This window comes from Arachis hypogaea, chromosome 10 (genome assembly GCF_003086295.3).
Source record: "Arachis hypogaea cultivar Tifrunner chromosome 10, arahy.Tifrunner.gnm2.J5K5, whole genome shotgun sequence".
In the NCBI taxonomy this organism is placed as follows: domain Eukaryota; kingdom Viridiplantae; phylum Streptophyta; class Magnoliopsida; order Fabales; family Fabaceae; genus Arachis; species Arachis hypogaea.
Window position 1 is genome coordinate 90,884 of NC_092045.1, and position 25,211 is coordinate 116,094.

The 25,211-nt window shown below is 35.1% G+C and overlaps 1 protein-coding gene and 1 long non-coding RNA gene across 3 annotated transcripts; one reads left to right on the forward strand and one right to left on the reverse strand.

Moving 5' to 3' along the window:
• Positions 1-5,070: 5,070 nt before the first annotated feature.
• Positions 5,071-6,248, reverse strand: LOC140175791 (uncharacterized). 2 transcript variants are annotated; one of them, XR_011866370.1, is made up of 3 exons: positions 6,045-6,248; positions 5,568-5,663; positions 5,071-5,381 (listed from the first exon to the last, which is right to left on the reverse strand). It is a non-coding gene; the product is annotated as an uncharacterized lncRNA (long non-coding RNA). The 2 variants fall into 2 exon arrangements; XR_011866371.1 differs by having other exon boundaries at positions 5,071-5,394; positions 6,045-6,241.
• A 1,147-nt stretch (positions 6,249-7,395) lies between these two features.
• On the forward strand, positions 7,396-8,226 carry LOC112718097 (monothiol glutaredoxin-S10-like). Its single transcript, XM_025769998.3, has one exon. It carries the CDS (start codon positions 7,623-7,625, stop codon positions 7,929-7,931), a length of 309 nt encoding a protein of 102 aa, XP_025625783.1. The 5' UTR covers positions 7,396-7,622; the 3' UTR covers positions 7,932-8,226.
• Positions 8,227-25,211: the final 16,985 nt, after the last annotated feature.

Here is a 25,211-nt window from a genome sequence, read left to right on the forward strand (position 1 = left end):
CACAGACACAAGATCATTGAATAAACTTTGATAGCTGGCCTGTGCTGTTTTTCTCAACTCCATCTCCATGTTGCATTGGGCCTGCAAAACCTTCCCTTTCTCCCAGAAGGTATCTCTCTCCTCCCTCAACTTGGCGATTTCCTTCTTCAGCTCTCCCTCATGGTCTTGATATGAACGAAGCCTTCCTTCCAGCTCCTCGACCCTCGAGGTCATCCCTAAAGAGCTGAGAGGAGCCTTCTCGAAAATATCCAAGAGCTTGCCACAGACCCCCGCCGCTTTAAGACTCTCCTCGATCATAGTGGTAAGGTGGCTCCGAACGGACATATCATCCATGCTTATACGAGCATGAGGATAGATATTCTTTCGGACGAACGCAATAGCATCCGCCTTAACCCCACCAGAAGAGCCAGACTCTAAGGTCTTGCGCTTCTTTGGATCAAGGGAAGGTCGGACGACGGCGGGCGGCTGAGAGGGAGCGGAAGAAGAAATCACAATGGGCTTGGAAAGAGTCCCAACGTTCCGAGGAGGAGGAGGAGGAGAGATAACCCTGGCACCACCAGTGCGAGCGCGAGACTTGGCTTTAGCCTCCTGGACTCTCTGGAAAGATTCCTGAGCATTTGTCTTTGCCATTTCTGAAAAAAGAAAACAATAGCTAAGGAACCAAACAAGTCGGAATGATCAGTTAACAAGTCGGGAATCTAACAAACAAGAGAAAGCTATCTAGCTGTGCTTGGATAAAGGTCGGAGACCCTTGGAGAAACTTTTTAGTATCCAAGTAAGGGGCCCTCCCCCACACTTCTCGGAGGAATCCCACAATGGCAGCCTCCACTTCATCCAGGTCATCTAGACCGTATTTCTCACAAGGGGAGGCTTCCAGCCAGTATAATGGAAAGCGAGGAGAAGAGTTATCATCCAGAAAAAAAGGTGTGGTGACCCTCTACAACTTGCACTTTGAAAAAATAATTTTTGAAGTCATGGAAGGATTCGTCAAAAAGGGTGAAAATTCTTCGACCTTGTATGGCACGGAAAGACACCCATTGCTGCTTGTTGTTTAGCCCACTAAAGGGCTTAGTCATGTGGAAAAGAAAAAAGAAAATCCTCAAAGAGGTCGGAAAGTCCAAAGCGTGACTAATAAATTGATAAATTTTCAGAAAACCCCAAGAATTGGGGTGAAGTTGGGTAGGGGCAACTCGACAGTGGTGCAAAACAGACATCTCAAAATCTGAAAAAGGAAGAAAGACACCCAAACGGGTGATCATACATTCATACATAAAGAAAAAATGAGAGGCCGCCTCATTGGCCCTCCCAAAACAAACCCAGTCTTCTGGACCCGAGACTACCAACTCATACTTTGTCTCGTCATCCTCAGAAACACAAATCCTGTGATGAGTACGAAGATGAGTAATAAACTCAGCATCGACCAAGGGTTCCTCCCCCAGGACTGTGACATCAACCCATTGAGAAAGAGCTTCTACAGAAGACATTTTTTCTAAAAATACGATGAAAACCTACAAAGGAAAAAGGAAAAAGAATAAAAAACGAGAGTCCCTAAGGGGATACGAAAGCCTACAACGTCACTTCTTCCCCTCCAAAGAAAATAAAAGCATGCAAACACAAAGCATGTCATAAAAGTAAACGCTAACCTTTGTCCAAAAGCGAAGGTTGGAAGAAGCAGAGGTCTCCGAACGCAAGAATGAAGCACGAACAAAGCAAGAAGAAATTTGAAAAATTGCAGAAACGAAAAAATGAAAGAGAAGGAAAGTATTTATAAACATGCTAAGGGGCATAATGGTAAAAGCGGAGCAGTCATTAATGAGAATGCACCGTTACCAAAGTCTACGCACATCCCTAACGGACACGACGCTTGATTAGACGTAACTGTCAGAACCAAAAAGACACGGAAAGTCACGTCGGTTTCAGAAAATCACGTCGGTCCTCCAACAAGTCGGCTACGATCCCGAGTAAAATACTTGAACCCAAAGTCTTATAAAGATCTTGGGCTCAAGTAGGGGCACTGTTCATACCCTGGCCCAATAATAAAGGCCCAGGTCCAAATAAAAGGCCTAATCCAGAGGATTGAGCCTTGCTGAACGCCAACCTTCGCACTAAGAAGTCGGTGTTAAACCCGACTTACTCCAAAGAAGTCGGGTCGGAGAATAGCTGGCAGATAAGCACTCATTCAAATGAGTAACTGCCCCTAAAATCTCTCTAACTACTTTATCGAGCCATATCTTAACCTCCCTAAGATAGTGGGACGGTTAATACCCTAGAAATATGGCACTACTCCAACGGTGGTTATTGGCTCACCACTATAAATACACTGACTCCCCTCAGGTATCCCGAAGCTCAATACTCTCTAGACCTGCTCACATCCTTGCTAACTTAGGCATCGGAGTGTCTTTGCAGGTACCACCCCCCATTCACTCGCGTACACAAGTCGGAAAGAGGCTCCAGCGTGCAAACCAGCTCGGAGACCACCATCCTCAGACGATTGGGCCAACTAGCGCCATCCATTCTATTAATCTCCGGTTACCTACCGTAACAATTATTATTATTGAATTTCTTGATGATGAATTGTACATTATTGTATCTCATTATATGGGTGCTGATTTAACCGATGGATATAAATAGCAAAGCTCCAATTTTTCTTTCAGTTTATATAGTTATCATAAAAAAATAATAATAACTAAAAAAACTCCTATATGTTCTTGGAGACAAAGATAAAAGATTGCCATCTCATTATAGTTTAGTTTGTCATTTCCAAATTAGTCACTACGCAATTTTATTTTCGATCAAAACATCAAATACATAATAACATAACGACTAAAATGGGTTATTTAATATAAAATTATAAATCAATTTGATGCATCTGCTTTAATAATATGTTGGTGAAACGTGTAAAATTATGTTGCAATATGTAGATTAAACGGACACATTATTAGACAAATAATATTAATACACGTCATCTATGTCAACATATTACATATCATTCATTGTTTTGTCATTATATCATTATATATGATTAAATTATGACGTGACGTGTATTATTAATGACAAGTTCGTTACATAAATAAATTATTAATAAAAAATAAGTTACGAATTAATGAGTCACATTGGCCAATCTCATCAATATTTTTCATATAATTTAAATTTTAAAAATGATTTCAGTACGCCAAATTAATCTCAAAAGATTATTTTAAGACTTTAGTCAAACATTACCACAACCATCATATAAATTTTTTTTTTTGATTTTGTTATGTGGATTTCAAATACGAATTGTCGAATTGTAATTAAATCAATTGAAATTTTTATTTTATTTTCTTTTTTCGTTTCGTAACTAGCAAACGTGATCTAGAGAGTTTGATGTGTATTTTTTTTTTTAATTTTATCTATTGGTTTGGTCCGTTCATTTTTATTAATTTTTTGGTCGGAATATAAATAAATACGAGGCATTAGAGTGAATTCTTTGGCTGCGCTTTTGCCTTGATGTTAGAGCATTCTAATGAGATCTCCTTTTTAAAAATAATTCCGCTAAATAATTAATGGGAGTTCAACTAACTTCTATTGGATGGATCCAAAATCTAGTAAAACAAAAAAAAAATCACTATTTATATTTTTCTTAATCCTAGTATCAATAAAAACATGCAGCCGCCTCATTCTTTTACTTTGCATGTTGTCACTCGTGCCATCAATTTCCGTCACCCATGCCATCAATTTCCATCACAAAAACCACGTCTGTGCTGCCATCGCCTCCTCCAATGCTGCCGTGAACGAGCTCATCGCATCGTGTTGCTTCTGCAGCAAGGACGCCGTCCACCATGGTCGAGAAGTCACGCCAAGTCGTACGTCTCCTCCATCGCCTTCTATTCCATTGCCACCCTATCGTTGCGACACGCTGTCTGTCTCTTCCGTCACGTCGTGTCTCAACTATTTCCGTCGTGACGCTGCGTCTCTTCCTCTTCCTCCTCCATCATGTCTTGCCTCTTCTTCCTCTTCCATCACGCTGTCGAGTTACGTCTCATTCTCCAAAGATTAGTAGACGTTGTTTCTTCAATTTATTAGATGTTCCTTTTTATTCGAGATTGAATGTTTCTTTTATTTGAGAATGGATGTTCCTTATCCCTACACCAGCGACATCAACGGTGTTCTACACGGTGAGCCGGCGGTCTGTGCGATGCTTGACAGACCACACGCGCAAGAAATCCAGCGAGAACGACAGCGCACTACAGAAGCAGTGATCTTTGCGGTGAGAATGGTGGCCCACTGCAACGACAGCAAAACAGTGGTCTGCACGAGGGAAAAGGTTGATACTATGGGAGGAAAAGTTGATTGTATTTATGGAGCGATTAATTTACCAAATTTTTATTATTCAAAAATGTGATTAATATAAATTAATCAGATTTTAGTTTTAAAATAAATTTAAAATTAATAAATATTAAATAAAAATGTTTAAAATTTGCTGATTTACTTTTTCTTTCAAAAATAACATAGTCCACTTAGGGCCAAAAACTATATATTTTGGTTTCATTTATTTTCATTCATGAATACAAAATAAATGAACAAGGTCTACGTGAGGGAAAAAGCAATGCTAAATTAAATCACTAGCAGTGTGTACGGAGAGATAGATTTATTAAGACTTCACAGAGAGATTAATAGAAGGTGAAAACTCAGGTGCAGTCCACTTTACGTGAAGTTGATACCTAAGAGTCATTAGATAATTTGACTAATTTGACTAAATTTTCATCTAACGGCTATCAAATATCAACTTCACGTAAAGTCGACTTCACATGAGTTTTTACCTTAATCGAAAGACTAGAACGTCTAACAAAAATTGTTTGGAGCCGGCAACGTTATAATTATTTGTAGAGGAGTGTTAAGGCTTAAGAGGCTAGCAAGTTTTGTAATTTATAGTCATTAATTGATTATTATTGGTATTTTTAATGATGTAAAATTATATCTAATAATATAAAATTGCTTATTTTTTTATTGGTTAAATATTGACATTTTAACAAAATTGCTGGCTCCATAAATTTTTGCTATTTTTATTTTGTTAAGAAACAAGGCAAAATATTTGGTGGAATTTCTAGCGAAAGTTCTATTTGATGGAACTATCTAAATATTTACATATTTGTTCTAATTTATCTTTTAGTATTAACCTATTAGAGACAAAACTTCATATATTCTTTAAACAACCCACGCATAAAAAATAAAAATGAATAATACTCCAAGCTAAGAACAATAAGAACAGAGGCAACCTTCAACTCCATGAGAAGACGGCCAGTTAGCCCTCAACGGCAAGAGCATGCACCAAAAATTTCTTCGTCGGAATGACTTCATGTGATATCCACTCTTCTCTCATCTCCTCTTTCGATCTCTATGGACTGAACGAAGTTTCTGTTTTTAAGCTATTTCTGGCTTTAGTTCTTTATAATTTATAGCACTTCAGATTACATGATTCGATTGATTAATTTTTTAATTTGAGAGAAGGTAAAATTCAAGAAATGAAATTTGGAACCAAAATGTAGAGATTTAATATTACAAGTAAAGTATTAATTCGAGAAGTTTACCACAGGAGGATATAGGAGTGGTTTGGGAGCCTTCTGTTCGTTATCCAAAATTGACGTCAAGTGTAGAAATCAGAACTTTGAGAGCTATATCTAAACCTATTATAGGAACCAACATCAAACAATAGTACAATAACAAAAATAAAATAGTAGATAAATTACTTTCAATAAAAACAAAAAATGTCATCAAAAGTCCGATAGTAATTTACTAATTTCAGTGTGATTAAATATTTAATAATTGGTGGGATTTAAAATAGAATATCAAAAATTTTATTGGGTGTGAATGAATAAAATATAATAAATTAAAAAATTTCTATAAACATTTAGAACAATTCCATTAAATAAAATTCTCATAAAAAATCCATCAAATACTTTATCAAAAAATAAATGGTCATTTAAGTAAATGATTAAGGAGGAATGCAGGATGGAGTTTTGCTCTCAAAAAAAAAAAAAAAATCAAAAGATCTAACATATATTCACCTCCAGTAGTTTTAGACTTTTAGTGATGCAAATGGAAGCAGCTCCCTATTAGTGTCATCCTTGAGTCACTCTCTCTTCGACGCCAACCCACGTGTTATCTATTCCTCTATCCAAAGTTGACATTCTTTACGCACCATGACATTCACACCCACGCAATCAATCCAGGGGCATTTTCGTTCGCTTAAAAGTATTACCTCAACATTCCTTCACATCCCCTCCCCCTCTCTCTAGTTACCGTACGTGGTCCCCACTCTCACCGTTGTTTGGCTCATCTAATTCGTTATTCTTTCTCACACAAGTAGCTGGGCCTGTTACCAACTGGCACCACACAAGTCCCCATCAAATCAATGGGTATTTTTGAGCATAAACTCTTATTAAAGAATAACCTTCATCTTTTGATTCTAAAAAAACTATTCATGCAAAGGGTTTACATTTAAAATTTAGGTAATTCATTCTAATTTTATTTGTAAATTTATTTTTTTCTAAATTTTAATTATATTTTATTGGTAAGTTATAAATTTCTCAACTCTAATCAAACTTACATCTTAAAATTTTTCATTCGATTCTATCAACAACCAAAATAACTTTTAAAAAAATAATTTTAATTATTTTATATTTTATAATATACTAAAAAAATAAAAAATATAATATTAAATTTATATTAAAATTAAAAATTTTAAAATTATAATAAAATTTATATTAAAATTATAAATAATACAATTATCAATCGATATCAAATTCTTATTAAAATTAAATTGATTGGTTCAACGATTTGATGAAATTATAAAAGAAAAAAAAATATGTACATTTGATTTCCACTAAATTCATCATACATGTACAAAATTTTTAACTACATATATATTATAATATATTAGAAGTACGAATAGAGTTAAATTTAAATACGTGTTTAATTTTGTTTGTAGTTCAATATATTTTATTCTCAATTCATTTAGAGTAATACTAGAGAAATAATTTTTTTAAGTCAATATTAATTAATTTTAAAAAATAATTTTATTTATTTAAAATTTTAAATCTTAAACCACATATTATTAATTCTAAATTTTAAATTATAAATTTTAAAATAAAATTAATTAATGTTAACTAACTAGAAATTAATTCTCTGTACTTTTTCTTTCTTTTATATGCATTTATCATCTTATTATAATACTGAATAAAGTGTGTACTATACTTTTGATCAAAATAATAATAATAAAATTTCCTACCACTTTCTTTCATTATATTCCTATCTGCATTTTGGATACTAAATAGTATAGCTCGCTTAACCTTATTCTCATAATTTATGCATGTCCCTCACTCGCTCCCACCATATATAAATACACCAAGCCCTTAAACCTTCAATGACATCACAAACTAAATCCACACCAAAACTTCCTCGATCTAATAATGCTCCCTTCTTTTCAGATTTCTTATTAATTTCTCTCCTATTAATCATCGTCATTATAACCTCTAATATAAGTAAGTGGTACTCTAGTACCAAGCCGAACCAAGCAAAAGCCGATAACAGCCATTTTTCCTATATAACTAGTAGAAGTTTAATTCTCAAAAAGAGAATCAATAATGGATCGCATAGCAAAATTGGCATCACAAAAGGCAGTGGTTATATTCAGCAAGAGTTCGTGTGGGATGAGCCATGCGATAAAGAGGTTGTTCTACGAGCAAGGGGTTGGACCGGCAATTTGCGAGCTAGACGAGGATTCAAGGGGTAAGGAAATGGAGTGGGCTCTGGTGAGGCTAGGGTGCAACCCTTCAGTCCCGGCAGTGTTTATCGGAGGCAAGTTTGTGGGTTCAGCCAACACCGTCATGACCCTTCACCTCAATGGCTCACTCAAGAGAATGCTCAGAGATGCCGGTGCTCTATGGCTCTAGAAAACTAAGACTAGTGCAATACAATTCAAAGTTGCAAACATTCAAACACGGCCTTATCAGAAGATAATTTAGTTGCACTATATCATCATAACCGAACCCCTTCCTCGCCCCCTAGCCCCCCACCCCTCTTTTTCTTGTTATATATGATACCCTGGCGCGGCTTTAATTTTGGAATCTGCATTTCACCAAAATATTAAATATAATATATAATCTCCGAAGAGCGTTTTCCAATATGACCTATATCTTGTATATCACTTACTATAATTAATCTCATGGAGTGAACCTTTTTGTTTAATTCCGAAGCATATTGTTGATCAAACTCCAATTTATTATACTATTTCCCTTTATATATTTAGCTCTAATTAAATGCAGTGCGTTAATTATTGTCATGCACATGGTATGGACGACACAACTTTGTATAAATGCAATTTTATACAGTCAAATAATTACAGAAATAAAAAGGTAGTAGTATTATAGCATTGCTATTAATGTGATTGGAATATAAAAAGAAAATGAAAAGAAATTGGGAAATAAATAAAATAAGGTTAACTGCAATGAAACTATGAAGTGTAGGAAGCTATATATGATATTATGAGGAGCTACGTAGGTGATGAGCATCCATGCATACGCATTATTAATTTTGGAATAAATTTTGACAAATGGTAAAGCCGGGGAGGAGTACGTGGCAGAAGGATGAGATGCATGATGCAATGTATATGTGTGCCGATGTCCTTTTCATTTCAAAGATAGGGATATGTTCCTTGATTGACGTATATATATATATGATTATATGCACATACAAGCTAAGTTGGATAAAATTTCCCATCGAATACAAAATATTCTTTTTATTTGAGTAGTGCTGTTCGATCAACACTATTTATCTTATCTGGCCCTTGCAGTGTGCTTGAGGTGGGGATGGACAGGTTTTTACATATTTTTATTATTACGTAATATATAATTCTTTGTTACAGTTAAATAATACTTAATTCACAAATAACTATGTTTGTTATAATGCTATTCTTTTAAAAAATTTAAGCACATAAAAAAATAAATAAATACATATATTTTTAACGTATTCAAGAATTTTTTTAAATTTACGTAAATTTTTATACGATGAGTGTTAAGAAATCAGTATAATTTCACTACAAGAAAATAGAGCTATTTTAACATAATTTTTTTTAACGGCCATAGTTAAGTGTAAAAATTTATATATTTTTGACAAATATTACAAATGTCAAATTTTCTATATTTTTTTATGAATAATTTGATTGTAGAAAATTACTCCTTAATTTTGACACTTATTTATTTTCAATTTACTTCATTATTTTTTTTCTTCATTGAGCTCCGTTAATTTTGGCATTACACTACTCTCAATTTAGGATCATATTACTCATTTTTTATCTTCAAAATCTCAGTTTATTCTTCAGTTTCAAGATCTCATCTCATTCTTTGTTAAAAAATTTTGTTGAGAATTTTTTATGGTCAATAAGTGTCAAAATAAATAGTATTTTTGACGATTAATAAGTATCACAAAAAATATATTCTCAAATTTTTCTAACAAATTATTTTTAACGGCCAATATTTATCAAAATAAGATTTAAACTTTTTTTACAATTACTTATATGTCAATTAACATATTTTTACAGTTAAAATAGTGTCAAAATTTATTTTTTTGACGAATTTTAATTTTTTTTGACACATAATAATCCTAAAAAATAGTCTATATTGTTGTAGTATTTGTGATGTGTAGTAATCAATTAGCTATCATCAGTATTTTTAATAGTGTGAGATGATATCTAATGATGTAGGATTACTCATTTTTCTTTTGATGGTTAAGTACTACCCAAATTTTAATAAAAGTATTGGCCCTAAATTTTTTCTTTTATATATATATATATCCTTTTTTCTTTTGCTTTTTTATTTGTTTTATATAGAATTTTTTTATCAACAAAAATTAAATTTTATACTTTTAGATTATAAAAATTTTTGTTCCGTTCGTGTGTCACCGAGGTAAAAGGACTCCTTTTTGCAACTGCTCAATTTTGACGGAGAGCTATGTGTTGTCCTAGGAGAAGAATGGAACACCTCAGTAGTACAAAACACAACAGCAGAAGCACCTGCAAAAAGTACTCCAACGCTCAAGTCAGAATTAGATGTTAAGAAAGCAATGTAAAAAAAAATAAAGCATGTTGTGTGACATGTTTTCTCCGAGCTGATTGGTTCCTTTATATAAATGAGTGAAGTGTTAGCTTCCTTTTGTTTGTTTCGATCTTTTAGTAATATTGTGGGTGTCGTTATTAATGGTAACGAACTGTGGAGGATGTTTGACTAATTTAAAACTGTAACCGAGTTGCGTGATTGGATTTTCCTGCATTATGATCTCCGAATTGTTTGGTTGGTTTTGATTTTGATCCTATTTCCGAGTTTATAGGGTACACGTCAATTTTAATATATATAAATTTTAAAAAAAATTAAATTAACAAAAAATGATTTGAAATATTATATTTATGAGATTTTTTTATAATAGCAAATATGTGTTTAACTCAAGGTTCTGAAAATCGGACTGGATCGGCCGGTTCATTTGGATAAACTGAGAACTGGTCATCTGGCCGGTCCAATCTACCTGTAAAACCGTCTTGTAAAAAATTGATTAAAAAATCGGTCAAATCGGTGCTTAACTACCGAACCGACCAAGTTTTATCAAGCTCCGATTTTCCACCCAACCACCAAAACGGCATCTTTTGACGCCTTTAAAAAAAGAAAGGGGCTGAAATGAAATTGAAGCTGCTGACTCTGAGTGAGCCACCTTCTCCTCTTCGAAGAGTCCCAAGTCACAACCCTAATTTCCTCTTCGAAGATAGTCACTTCCAAAGCTCCAACAAACGCCACCGTCACCTCCAACAAACGCCGGATCGAAGCGTCACCGTCGCAGACGAGGCATTGTTTGGTCGTCGGCCTGTCATCCTGGTCGTCGACATCGTTTGGTAGTTGTCGGGCATCTGGTCATCATCGTTTGGCCGTGCTCTTCTGCGGTGAGTACTCTAAGTCTCTAACATAACATCTTTGTTTTTTAATAAATTTTGTCTATTTGGTTTGGATTGCTGACTTGCTGAATTTTATTTATCTGTATGAATTGGGTTGTTGACTTGCTGATGTTATTGAGTTCATGGGTTTTTTTTGTTTTTATTTTCAATTAATTTTTTATTTAGTGAGAAATTTAGGGTAGATTCCAGTTTAGAGTTTCAGATGGCAGATGCAGAATTTTTTAGTTTTTCTTTTGAGTTCTTGTTTTGCTTTTCAAATTCTTCTTTATTTTGTTAATTATATGGATTAAAGATTCTGTAATTTTGAATAAATTTGATGTAAATTCAATTTTAGAATTCTGAATTTTGAATTTTGCTATATAAATTCAATTTTTCTGTATTGAATTCTGCTATATATTGAGTTTTGGTGAATTAACTGATGAATTACTGAATTTAATTATGTTGAATGCCATATGAATTATATGAATTGATATATTTATCTGGAAATCTGAATTTCTGTCATTCTAAATTTAGATGGAACAACCACAAAATTTTATTTTATATTCTACATTTTTTATAATTTTATTCTATATTTAATTAAATCGGTTCAACTATAGTTTAATCCCAGTGGAATCATTAAATTATTAAATCAGTTACTCAACCGATTCAATAATCGATCTGATTCTTGCAATCTTGGTTTAATATATATGTGTGTGTAGAGAGTATAAATTTTATGATTTATAACCATTAATTGACTATTATTAGTATTTTTAATAATTTATTAATATGAAATTATATCTAATATTTTTATATCATTAGATCTAATGGTATAAGAATATTTATTTTTCTTTTACTAATTAAGTACCGACTAAATTTTAATAAAAATATCGACTTTTAAATTTTTATATAAATATATATATGTTTTTCACGTTGATCTTTCAGTCTGACATAAAAAAATTTGTCAGCTAACCAATTTCTTACTACATACACAAAATAAAATTTAAATCTTCAATCTAATTTAAACAAATTAATAAATTATTTATTACACCAACCCAATTTTATATATATACACGCTGCGCTCTTCTACAAATTAGATCATTCAAAACCAAACTTAAACTATGGACAAGACTAAATTTCAAACTTATTAAAACACTCCGAACTTCCCTTCATATTCCTAATTATTGACGAGGATTTGACGAGATGAAAATGATGATGAGTCATGTGGAATGTGTAATTACGCGAACAACTTCTTTAGCTGGCTTCATTGATTTGGAGGATATCACAGCCATGGCAACGGGGGCTGAATAAAGAAGATAAGAGAGGATCCTTCCAAGCGTCAAGACAATCAAAATATGTGAAATAACGAATGTACGTGTGTTATTTATTTGGCGGCAACTTCATAAGATGTGGATGCCCGTTGATGCATGATGCGTAGAATAGGTAGAAGATTAGAGATTTTTATTAGAGAAATTAAAAAATTCTAAACAGTCATTCACAATTATTCTAAAAAAAAAATTATTTAGATTTTTGAATTTTATTTATGTGAGATTAATTAATTCTTTTATTAATTTTTTTGGATTAATAAAATATGTCTACTTAATACGTCAAACTTATTGATTTATCCGTCAAGTATCATCAATCAAGATTAACAGATTTTTTTTATTAGAGATTTTATTGTCTTTTAGAAATAATTATCACGTGTCGTTTAAGATTTTTATTTTTTTATATAGATTAGTTAAATTTACGGGGTAAAAATTAAGAAATATTAGTAATTCAAGGAAGACCTCTCTTGTTTGAATTGGCTCAACCAACAACCACCTTGTTCTGTTATTTATGTCGCCTTCGGTAGCTTGGCGATTTTCGACCCTTGGCAACTCAAGGAACTGGCCCTTGGACTAGAACTTGCCAATATTATTTTATATCATCACACATGCCACGCTATTATTCCACTTCTATATTTTCGCTTGCAAAACGCTATTGATTAATATACCTATATCATGAGTAGTTAGAAGATATATGCATGCATGTTTACTTAAAAGAGTTGAAATTAATTATAATTCGTTACTTGTTTGATGATGTGATAAGTTACTTTTATTTCTAGTATGAGAATCAATGTATCTGTAGCATAAAATATATTCTAGTGTGATGCTCGGCTTAAAGTGAACAGAAAGTAGACATTGAAATAGATCAACCAAATTTCTATATATCTTCATTCTAAAATAAACACCAATATCTCATTAATTACAGAACCTTATCGAAAAAGTAAATACTCATTTCGGCTCCAGATAATTCTTTTCAAAGATATTAATAAAAATATATTAATAAAAGTGGAATAATAGCATTAAAAGAGAAATATTACGAGATTAATATTTTTAATAAAAAATGAAAAATTAATTAATATTAAAGTAAATATAAAATAAAAAAAATTGGTGAAGAGAGAGGACACAAATTATTTTTATATTGGAATGAAAAATTATGTTGTTTAGGTTCATAAACGATAAAGATATTAATCTCAAATAATATGATTCTCTATTTGATTTAGAATGTAAAAATCGAATCTTTTAATATCTTCCGATTTTTTAAAAATAAAAATTAAATTATCCAATTTTTGAACTTTGAAATAAAAAAATAGTCACAATAAAAAAATCGAATCTTTCAATTAAAAAAAAAACCTTCATACAAATAAAGTAATCAGATGTTCTGATTACACATTCTCATAAAAAAAAATACCAACATAATCAATACAATTGAATTGCTCATAACTCTCATTCATAATAAAAAATTTGAGTCGTGAAAAGATTGTAACTAAATTTTTAACAAAAATATGTATTATACCTCATTTTTTTAAAATAATTGTTTCTATTATAGAATGAATAATTTTTATTTTTACCCAACTTTAATTTTTCCTTTATTATTGTTCTTGCCTGATTACAGCCGAACTATAAATCGTCCCCGAGCAAAGGTAGGCTGAGCTTATCCTCGAGTTGTATTACTCCACCACCAGCCAGCAGAACCAAAAGGAAGAGGGGGGAAGTACCTGCAAAAGTACTTCGACGCTCAAGTCAGTTTAAAAGAGTTATTCTTAGAAGTTAACGGGTCAAGAAAGGTCTACCTTTACCGATTCTTCCTGATTGCTTTTTATAACCGAGATACTGTAACAGTCATATTTCTTAATTTACCGTTTAAGGCGTAACCGATGTAACTGATTATAAGGTTGTTTATTGCCATAAACTCGGCATAGGGGATTCGTCGGTTATCAAGATGTTCGCCGAGCTATAAATCGTAACCGATGTATAACGGTCGTATCACAGCCCCCAAGCTTAGCCTGGACGTAGATAGGGCAGGTTGAGCTTTGAATTTTGATTTGACCGAGTTATAGCTCGGCGTAAGGAGCCCCCAGTTCAACTTGACATATCGAGTGGGGTGCATTTATTATAGCATAGGAAAAGTTACCTGAACAGTTAATGATGATGCCTGTCTTTTCAATGCAGGTGCAAGTTCCAAAGTGACATTTATGCCATTGAAAGTGGGTTTGGACGGACGGTCAGGATTTAAACTTTGGAAATGAAACATTTTCTTAAAAGAGTGGCTAGGAAGTGATGTTGAGTTACTTTCGTGTGAGAGTTTTAGTCTCTTTGTCTTCTGAAGGCGGTTTTAAACTATGAGTAAAAGAGGTTAGAACTTCTGCTTTCTCTCTTCTCTTCATTTCGTCTTTTCTCCGTCTGATAAGTAAAATGGGTGATTCGAAAGTAAAGCTACTGCCTAAGGTGGAAGATGATGGGTCATATGGTTGGGTTGGTGAGGATGTGAAAATTAGGGCCTCTTTGTTCTTTGATGAAGAAAGTGTTAGAGCAATATCTTTAGAGAAACTAACGAGGCCCGGTTTTCACATCGAACTGATTCCGTGTAACCGTGTGGATAGGGTTTATCACAGAAGAAACGATTTTGAAAGTTTTTATTTGTATAGTTGTATCCTTGAGGAGTTGTTTGTGAAATTGCCGTTTTCAAAGTTTGAATGTAGTGTATTGAAGCAGATGAACTGTGCTCCGTCCCAGGTTCATCCTAACGGATGGGCTTTTATAAAGTGTTTTGAGGTATTAATGGAGTTCCTGGGTATTGAACCTGAGGTAGAGCTTTTTTCTCACTCTTTCAAGCAAAAGGCGTTTGGAAAGGTGTCTGGGTAAATTTGAACAGTACACCCGGATTTGCTGTTTTTAAATTATACAAATCCTCTTTCAAAGACTTTAAAGAGATGTTCTTTAAGGTGAGATCGGCGGAGAAGGAATTTCCGTTCTACTTGGACGAGAATCTCGGCGAACAGTTTCCTCTTTTCTGGTGTTGTCATCCTAATCATATTTTGGGTCCTGAATTAATTTCGCCGCGGAATGAATGTATTATCAATTTTTTAATGGAAATGGTTGATTTGGGCGGTTTGATATCTGTCTCTAACTTGTTGCCTTGGGAGGAAAATAGGGCTTCGGTGGTGGAATATTTGGGTAAGGGTTTGTTGATCATATGTTCCGTGCTAAATTCTGATTTCTAAGAGTTTTGTTTTGTTGTTTTCAGGTGGTAGATATCCTGGGGTTTCAACGTTGAGTATGAGGGCTCGTTTTAAGTTAAAAAACTTTGAAGGTTCTTCCTCTAACCCGGAGAAAGTGGAAGGGGAGGTTGAGGTGAATCAACCGATTCCGAGAAAGAAAGGTATCGTGTTTAAGAAGAGAAAGTCGGAAAACTTGGAGGAGGGGAAGAAGATGGTTGAGCTTGACGAATTGGCGAATTTTATCGTGAAGCAAGAGAAGCTCCACTCGTTTGAGGAAGAAGGTGATGGTTCGTCACTGTGGGACAAGAATTTTCCTTTTAATGTGGTGGCGGACGAAGTTGTGCAGTCTGCTTCTGATATTACTCGTATTGATGAAGTAGGCGATCTTGGAATAGACCAATTCATGCAGGTCTGCTGTGTTGTAAAATATACATATTCTTTTTTTTTTTTGAAGCAATTAATTGGTTTTGCAATAACGCAGGTTTTGGGTTTTCGGCTGGCCAGCATTGGTCGGAGCCAGGAAAAGAGACATAGAAAAATGTTACAGTGTGCATCTGAGAGCACCGAGTTAAAAGGTCAGCTTGAGACGAAAGAGAATATGCTTGCCGAGCTTGAGAAGGAGTTAGCTGCTGTGAAAGAGAAATTGAAGGTTGAGAAGGAGAAGCATCAAAGTGTTTCTGAGGCTTTTGAGAAGAAGAAGGGTGAATTGACTTCTATGAGTGAACAAATCCTTGAGGTTACGATGAAATTGAAGCAAATGGAATCTAGTCGGCAGACTGATGTCCTAGATGCTTTTGCAGAAGGTTTTGAGCGTGCGGTAATTCAGGCTAAGTTTTTGTTTCCTGGCAGCGATTTTACTGCCATGGATCCGAGTAAAGTAGTTCGGAATGGTGAGTTAGTTGACGATGAAGATGAAGCTGAAGAGGGGGACGATAATTTGGCTGACTAAGATATTAGGCTGTATTTTGGGTTATCTTTTTGTTTGTTTTAAATTGGAATGATGTTATTCCTGTAAGAACTGTTTGTTTCCTGTTTGATGACTTACATACGGTTGTTTTGGCCATTATGGTTTTGGCGTTGCTTATTTTGTTATCTGATATGTCTGTTGGATTAGGACGTGGTTAATCCTAATTTTATTTGTTCCCGTTTGAGGGTCTGATTAATTTGACAAGCTGATTGATGCTTTATCAGCAGCGGTTTGCGCATGAGTTATCAATGCGACTTAAGGTTTGGCCGATGATATATAGATGTCTGGATTGCCAGATTTTAAATGGGAGACAATGTATATGAAATATATAGAGTTGTATATAGATATTGTAAAACAAATTTTATTCAGTGCAGTACCTTTACATTTGAGATAGGTAAGCTAGCCTCGTTAAAACCTTCTTGAGCAAAACCATATATGGAAAAATCTCAAGTTAGGAAAAAGAGTACTAGCGTGCTGCACCTTGTTAGCTGTAGTATTTCTTCAATGAGGTAACATTCCAAGTGCTAGGAAGTGTTGTTCCATCTAATTCCTCTAGCTGATAGGCGCCTTTACCGATCACTTGACGTACTCTATAAGGTCCGTCCCATGTTGCGGCGAGCTTGCCGTGGGAAGGTGGCTTGCGGGCTGTTTCAGTTTTTCGTAATACCAAATCTCCTTGGTGGAATGATCGTGGCCTGACAGTTTTGTTATGACGTTGAGCTATTCGTTGTTGCAATGCTTTTTGCCGAATTGTGGCTATAGCACGGACTTCCTCGATCAAGTCAAGCTCGGCCCGGCGTGCTTCGTCATGGGCTTCATGTTGTGTTCTCAAGGAGTTTTGTGATATCTCAACCGGAATCATTGCCTCTGAACCATACACCAAGCGAAATGGTGTTTCCTTTGTTGTTGAATGTACCGAAGTATTGTATCCCCATAAGATCTCCGGAACAAGCTCGGCCCAAAGGCCTTTAGCGTTATCGAGCTTCTTCCTTAGAGCTTGGAGGAGGACCTTGTTGGCAGCTTCTGCTAAACCATTGGATTGAGGATGCTCTACTGAAGAAAAGTGTTGTTTAACTTTTAAATTCTGCAAAAAAGTCTGAAAATTATGGTCTATGAACTGGCGACCATTATCAGTCACAATATGTTGAGGTATGCCGAATCTACAGATTATGTGTTGCCAAACAAAGGATATCATTTGTACCGATGTAATTCTGGCTAGAGGTTGAGCTTCAATCCATTTGGAAAAGTAATCGATTGCCACAACTAAAAATTTTACCTGTCTGGGTGCCGTGGGAAAAGGTCCGAGGATATCAATTCCCCATTTATGAAATGGCCAGCTTACCGTTGACTGGTGTAGCTCTTCGGCTGGAATACTAAGCACCGGGGCGTGCCTTTGGCAGTGTTCACAAGCTCGGACTTTTTTCTGGCAGTCTTCCCATATGGTCGGCCAATAAAAACCTGCACGGAGAATTTTCCGTGCTAAGCTTCTGGCGCCTGAGTGTATTCCACAGATGCCCTCATGAACTTCGGCTAGGGCTATTTCGGCCTCGGATCTGTCTAAACATTTTAATAATGGTCGAGAGTAGCCTCGCCTGTATAATTCGTCATTCAATAATGTAAAAAATGATGCTTGTCGTTTAAACTTTTTAATGTCTTTTACTTCTGGCGGAAATTTAGCATTTTTGAGATATTGGATGTATGGCTTTTGCCAAGAATCCTCGGATTGAAGGTTGCCGATCATATTTATGCTCGGCTCCTGTAAAGTTGACTGCAAAAGTGATGCATTATGTGACTGACTAGTAGCTAACTTAGATAGTATATCTGCCCTGTGATTCTGATCTCTTTCTATGTGGGTAATTTCGATTTTGGAAAAACGAGTAATCAATTTATTAACAATTTCAAGATATTTCAGTAGAATAGGATCTTTTGTCTGGAAATGCTGATTTACTTGTTGAACGACTAACAAAGAATCACAATAAACATGTAAGTTAGTGACTTGTAATTCAATTGCTAACCTGAGCCCTGCAATGAGGGCTTCGTACTCGGCCTGATTGTTACTGGCTTTGAAGGAAAACCGAAGAGAATGTTCAAATATAACTCCCTCAGGGTTTTCCAGAAGTATTCCTGCACCTGCTCCTTGTGGGTTTGATGCTCCATCAACGAATAGCACCCATTTCTCGGAACTTTCATTCTGGGTAGGTCCTGTAAATTCAGCAACAAAGTCAGCTAAATACTGTGACTTTATGGACGACCTAGGTTGGTAGTGGATATCGAACTCGGAGAGTTCGATGGACCATTTGATCAACCGTCCGGCAAGCTCGGGTCTGGCGAGTATTTGGCGTAATGGCTGAGACGTCCTAACATTGATCGTGTGGCTCTGAAAATAGGGACGAAGTCTTCTTGCTGAAAAAATGAGGGCGTAAGCCAGTTTTTCTAACTTTGGGTAACGGAGCTCGGCGTTCTGGAGTGATTTGCTCACAAAGTATACTGGCTGCTGAGTCTTATTGTTTTCTGCAACAAGGACAGCACTAACTGATATGTCAGTGATAGATAAATACAAATATAAGGGCTCACCGACTTTGGGCTTTTGTAGAACAGGTGGTTTAGAAAGGAATTGCTTTAAGCTTTGAAATGCCGATTCACAGTTTTCATTACAGTGAAAAGCTGTGTTTTTTCGTAAGCAGTGGAAAAAACTCGCCGATTTTGATGCTAAACATGGCAAGAATCTGGACAGTGCTGCTAGTCGCCCTGTCAATCTCTGCACTTCCTTTATGTTTGTTGGACTGCTCATATCTAAAATTGCCTGACATTTCTCCGGGTTGGCCTCAATTCCTCGGCTAGTCAGAATAAATCCGAGGAATTTTCCACCTTGGACACCAAAGGCGCATTTTTCTGGGTTAAGTCTCATGTTGTAAACTCGGATTTGACGGAATATCTCAGTAAGATCGTCGACATGGCTTTCTCCGATTTTTGTCTTGGCGACCATGTCATCAACATACACCTCAAGATTTCTGCCGATCTGTTGGTCGAAGACTTTATTCATCAGCCGTTGGTATGTTGCTCCTGCATTCTTTAAGCCAAAGGGCATGACGTTATAGCAATAGTTACCATATTCAGTAATAAAAGCGGTTTTTTCTTGGTCTGATGGATGCATAAAAATCTGGTTGTAACCAGAATATGCATCCATGAAACTCAATGTACCATAGCCACAGGAGTTATCTACTAAAGTATCAATTGAAGGTAAAGGATATGCGTCCTTTGGACATGCTTTGTTTAAGTCAGTAAAATCAACACACATACGCCATTTACCGTTATGTTTTTTTACCATTACGATGTTGGCTAGCCAAGTCGTGAATCTGATTTCCCGTATGAAGTTTGCATCTATTAGCTTTTTAGCCTCGTCCATGGATGCCAGTCTTTTTTCTGCGCCGAGGTTTCTTTTTTTCTGGGCTACTGGTCGGGCTGCCGGATTAATGGCGAGCTTGTGCGTGATAACAGAAGGGTTAATTCCTGGCATGTCCTCTGACGTCCAGGCAAATAGGTCGGCATTCCGTCGTAGGAAGTTGATGAGTTTGTCTTTCTCTTCGCCCTGTATGGTTGTGCCAATAAAGGTGAATTTGGTTGGGTCATCTGTCAAGGTAAGCTTTATCAGCTCTTCATTGGGGAGAGGGCGATCTTGAAGGTCGGCTCGAAGATCCAGGTCGGTAAGCATTGGCTGTTCTGCGCCTATGGAGTTTACACGTCTGTCGCTGTTTCTCTTGATGGGCTTTAAACTAGTGTTGTAACAATGCCGAGCATCTTGCAGGTCGCCATGGACGATGGCTACTGTATCATCCTGCAAGGGAAACTTGATACAAAGATGAACAGTAGATATAATTGCGGCAAACCTGTTTAGAAAGGGTCGCCCTAAAATAAGGTTGTAAGGGCTGAAGCTGTCAACCACCAAGTATTGAATATCATGTGTTCTGGATGCAGGCTGTTCACCCAATGTGGTTTGTAACCATATTGAACCCATGACTGGGACTCGTTCCCCTGAGAAGCCGACCAGGTCTCCTACAGATGGTTGTAGAATGTTAGTACTTAATTTCATTTTTTCAAATGTAGTAAAGAATAAAACGTCGGCGCTGCTGCCTGGGTCCAGCAGTACTTTCCGAACTATTAAATCGCCCAGCTGGATAGAGATGACGACAGGGTCATCAAGGTTCGTGTCATGAGCATGATAATCGGTTGGAGAGAACGTTATCTCAGGTGCTCTTTGTGTCAGTTGAGGATTGTTGATCGTATCCGTCAGGGCGAGCATGGCTCTGTATGTGCGTTTTCGTGCCGAGCTTGTGTGTCCTCCTCCTGCATAGCCCCCGGAGATGCAATTGATCACGCCTCGGGGTTGTGTGGGAACTTTCTCCTTGTCTTTCGATGTAGTTGTTACCGAGGATGGTTCCGCGGCAGGGGTGGATCTCTTTTGCATGTGACCTGCAATGAATTTGTCAAGGTGTCCCTGCCTCGCTAAACGTTCGAGGAGATCTTTAGCGATCACGCACTCATCGGTTGTATGACCGAACTTCTGATGGAACGTACAATATTTGGATTTATCAACATTTTTTGGCTCTGGATAACTCCCGGCCTTCCGTGGAGGTTTGATTAGCTTGGAGTTTAATATCTCCTTGATAATGTCATCTCGCTTGGTGTTGAACTGCGTGTATGACTCGTATCGGGGTATTGGCTTGAAGTTCTTTCTATTTTCTCGGGGCCTCTCGTCGTCTTTGGCAGTTGCCGACTTTTCTGACTTCCTAGCTTGACGGAGTTCTTCGATGTCTATCTGTCCTTTGGCCTTCTCGCGGAACTCGGCCAGGGTTTTTGGTTTAGCTACCGCGATAGCTTCCTGGAATTTTCCTGGGCGGAGCCCACTCTTGATGGCATGTAGGTGGACTTCAGGATGAAGGTCGGGGATCCTCATCGCTATCTTCGTAAAACGGGTGATGTAGTCCTTTAGGCTTTCTTGAGGGCCTTGTTTAACAGTTGTCAAATAGTCCGAGTCGTGTAGGTAAATAGCGGACGCTGCAAAATGATCCTCAAACTGTGTTGCCAGTTCTTGAAATCGGGAAATAGAATCTGCAGGCAAAGAGCAAAACCAGTCAAGTGCAGGACCATCTAAAAAAGAAGGAAAACAACGGCATAGAATAGGATCAGATGCACCGTTAACGATCATAATTGATCGGAATTTCTTGATGTGTTGTTTTGGGTCTCCCAATCCATCATAAGGAGTTAATGTTGTTGGTAGAGTAAACTGCCTAGGCAGCTGGAAATTCATGATGTCTGCCGTGAATGGTCCTGTGGAATTGTCAAGCTCGTCCTTATCGGTTTCGGCTCTTTTTTCGCTGTCGTGCGGACCGCCGCCTTCCTCATCCTGAGGTGTCTCCGAAACATGTGTGCGGTGTTCCTCGTCATTATTCCGCTCATTATGATTGTTACCATGTTCAATGCGGGCGTTGATTAATTGCTCGATCTGTTGTTGCATCCGTTGATTTTCGTTTCTCATATGCTCGTTGGCCTCAGCCATGCGCTGATTTGCCTGCTGAAGCTCAGTCACCATACGAAGAAGCTCGGATGGGGTGGGAGGAGGTGCGTCAGCCATCGTCGAGGTATTTGGGGCCTGAGAGAAAGGGACTTCAAGCTTCGGGCCCCACGGTGGGCGCCAAATGTTCTTGCCTGATTACAGCCGAACTATAAATCGTCCCCGAGCAAAGGTAGGCCGAGCTTATCCTCGAGTTGTATTACTCCACCACCAGCCAGCAGAACCAAAAGGAAGAGGGGGGAAGTACCTGCAAAAGTACTCCGACGCTCAAGTCAGTTTAGAAGAGTTATTCTTAGAAGTTAACGGGTCAAGAAAGGTCTACCTTTACCGATTCTTCCTGATTGCTTTTTATAACCGAGATACTGTAACAGTCATATTTCTTAATTTACCGTTTAAGGCGTAACCGATATAACTGATTATAAGGTTGTTTATTGCCATAAACTCGGCATAGGGGATTCGTCGGTTATCAAGATGTTCGCCGAGCTATAAATCGTAACCGATGTATAACGGTCGTATCAATTATATATAGTATTATCTATAAAATAAATATAAAAATATTAATCGTTTAATATTTCTGCTTGAGAAGAATCCCTCTGGATGATGGCGCCATTTAGGTTGAAATATTGATATATTCTTTTATCCTATTTTAAACATTACACTATCCATTTCAATTGGTCGAAGGTTAACAATCAAATCCAATCTTATCAATAAGTCGACACTCAGAAATCAGAATATAATATGCATTATTAGGGTCATTTTACTCTGTACTCTCTATTCTGATGATCTTGTTTGTATCTAGAAATCCACGTTCTAAACGAGTTGAATTAATGAATTAATTAGTAGTGCTAGCAATTAGTATATTTTGTGATTTATAATTATTAATTAATTATTATTAATATTTTGAATGACATAAAATTATATTTAATGATATAAAATTATATATTTTTTATAATTAAATATTGATTAAATTTTAATAAAATACTGACTCTTTGAGACTTTTTCTTAAATGAATTATGCATTTCATTCACAAATAAAGTACACTTTATATCGGGTAAAATTGGAAGACTTTTGTAGCTGTGTAAGGCTATTTTCTCCAGTGACTAGAAAATGCAAATTAAAATAATATTGTCATCAGGTGTTATGTAGATCATTTAATTAAAAATATTCTCGGTTTACTTAAATTAAGATTAAAATTTTTTTTAAATCTTCTAAATTTTAAAATTTTATTTTAGAGGATAAAATATAATTTCTCACATTTGAATAATTTTTTTATATTTTTTTGTTCTATTTATGAAATAAATAATGAAAAATCACACTTTATTTTTTAAAGTAAAATTCAAAATTTAAAGAATTTAAATAAAAAAACAATTGGTAATCACTTGTAATTAAAAAAAATATTATTTTTAGGTTGAACAAGCTACACATAATATGTCAAATTTTGAGTTTGATTTAGATTCGGTTATCTAAATAAAACGGCGTTATTAAGCTATGTTGTATTCATATACTATTGCTAAGTACGTTTAATTTATACTTGGGTTCTTATCTACTCACCTCATTTAAAAATTTTTAAAATTTCCTCTATCTCTGGTTAGTGATAATCTATCTATCATCATCTAATAATTTATCCTCCTAAATATTGTTGTAACGTCAAAATGAAAATAAAAATAACTAAAATGTTTAATTTACGTTAAAAATATTACCTTAAAATAGTAATCTTCTGCTCCCAAATAGTTTACTTTCATGTAAACCAAATATATAGATTGTATTTGATTAGAAAATTTTATTATTATTATTATTATTTTGTTACGAAAACATAAGTTTTATATACCTTGTGTGTTAAAGAAAAATTAAATGTTAAAGGCTTAATAATTTTTTTTAATTATTTGTTTTTTCGTCCTTATAAAATTTATTTTCTGATTTTAGTCTAATAAATTAAAATGTTAGTTGTTTTAGTCGCTCATATTAGTATAAGGTTTTAAAAATTGAACCGATTATTAAACCATTTTAGTTATCAATAATTTTTAATTTGTTGGTTCGATTGATTTTATCGTAGTTTAACCGAAATAATAATTTTATAATAAAATAATAAATAAAATACAAATAAACACATTAAAATATAATTATAATTTACTTATATATATTTATCAACAAAATATTATTGATAGTTAAATTCACTGTTTGTATTTTCTTACAAATTATATAATCTGGTTTATTGAACAAATAAAGAAAAACTCAATTCGAAACATATGCACAAAATAATTAAAGGATAGAACAATGCTAATACAAACTGGAATTCTCGCACTAGAAGGCCTCTTCAAACCCACACATTCAACACATTATTAAAAAAAGTACATACCTTACATTAAATCAATCAAACATTCTAATTTATCTTGATAAATGTTCACTCTATCCTAAGAATATATAAGTCAAGCACCTCAATCAAACAAATAAAAAAAATAAGCATGCAACAGAGTTAGAGCTCATTTAATTTTCATTTATAAGCTGTAATATATACTATAATAAAATCTTCACAAAGAAGTTTTTTAGGAACATAAAAATTTTAACAAAATAAACATAAATCAAATAAGTCTTTTTACAAAACTAGCATAAACTCACAAGCTCAGATTTAATAAAATGATCACATGGGTGAAATCCGCTACACCTTAAAATCACTGCAGACTACAAAAATAATAAAATTAAAAAAAAATAAAAATATTGCATTGAAGCAGAATAAAAAAGTTGACATAATCAAATTATAGAAGAGTGCTAAAACATAATCAAAATAAAATTAAAGACAATGAAATCACAGAATATCAGAATCAAAATTTAAGAACATCATTGACAATCACAGATTAAGATCGAAATATCAGTAAACCACATATTAAGAATCCTAAAAATAATACTTTCAAGAGCACAGAGGTGTGGGAGCAACAACAAGGTTCACAGATTAACTAACAATAATTATTCAAAATTATTCAATAATTATTGAATCCAGTAATAACAGCAAGGTTCACAAATTAACTAACAATAATTATTCAACAATTAGTCAATTTTAGTTACAAAAAAATTAATACCTAAAAGCTAGAACAAAATAAACTGAGAAAGAGGGGGACATGGCACGGCCAAAGGGCTAACAAACGCAGTGGAACAGAGCTGGCACCGACGGGACAGTGGCTGC

Bases quoted from the DNA above. Each gene is read 5' to 3' on its own strand.
- LOC112718097 (XM_025769998.3), top strand. From the start codon at position 7,623: ATGGATCGCATAGCAAAATTGGCATCACAAAAGGCAGTGGTTATATTC.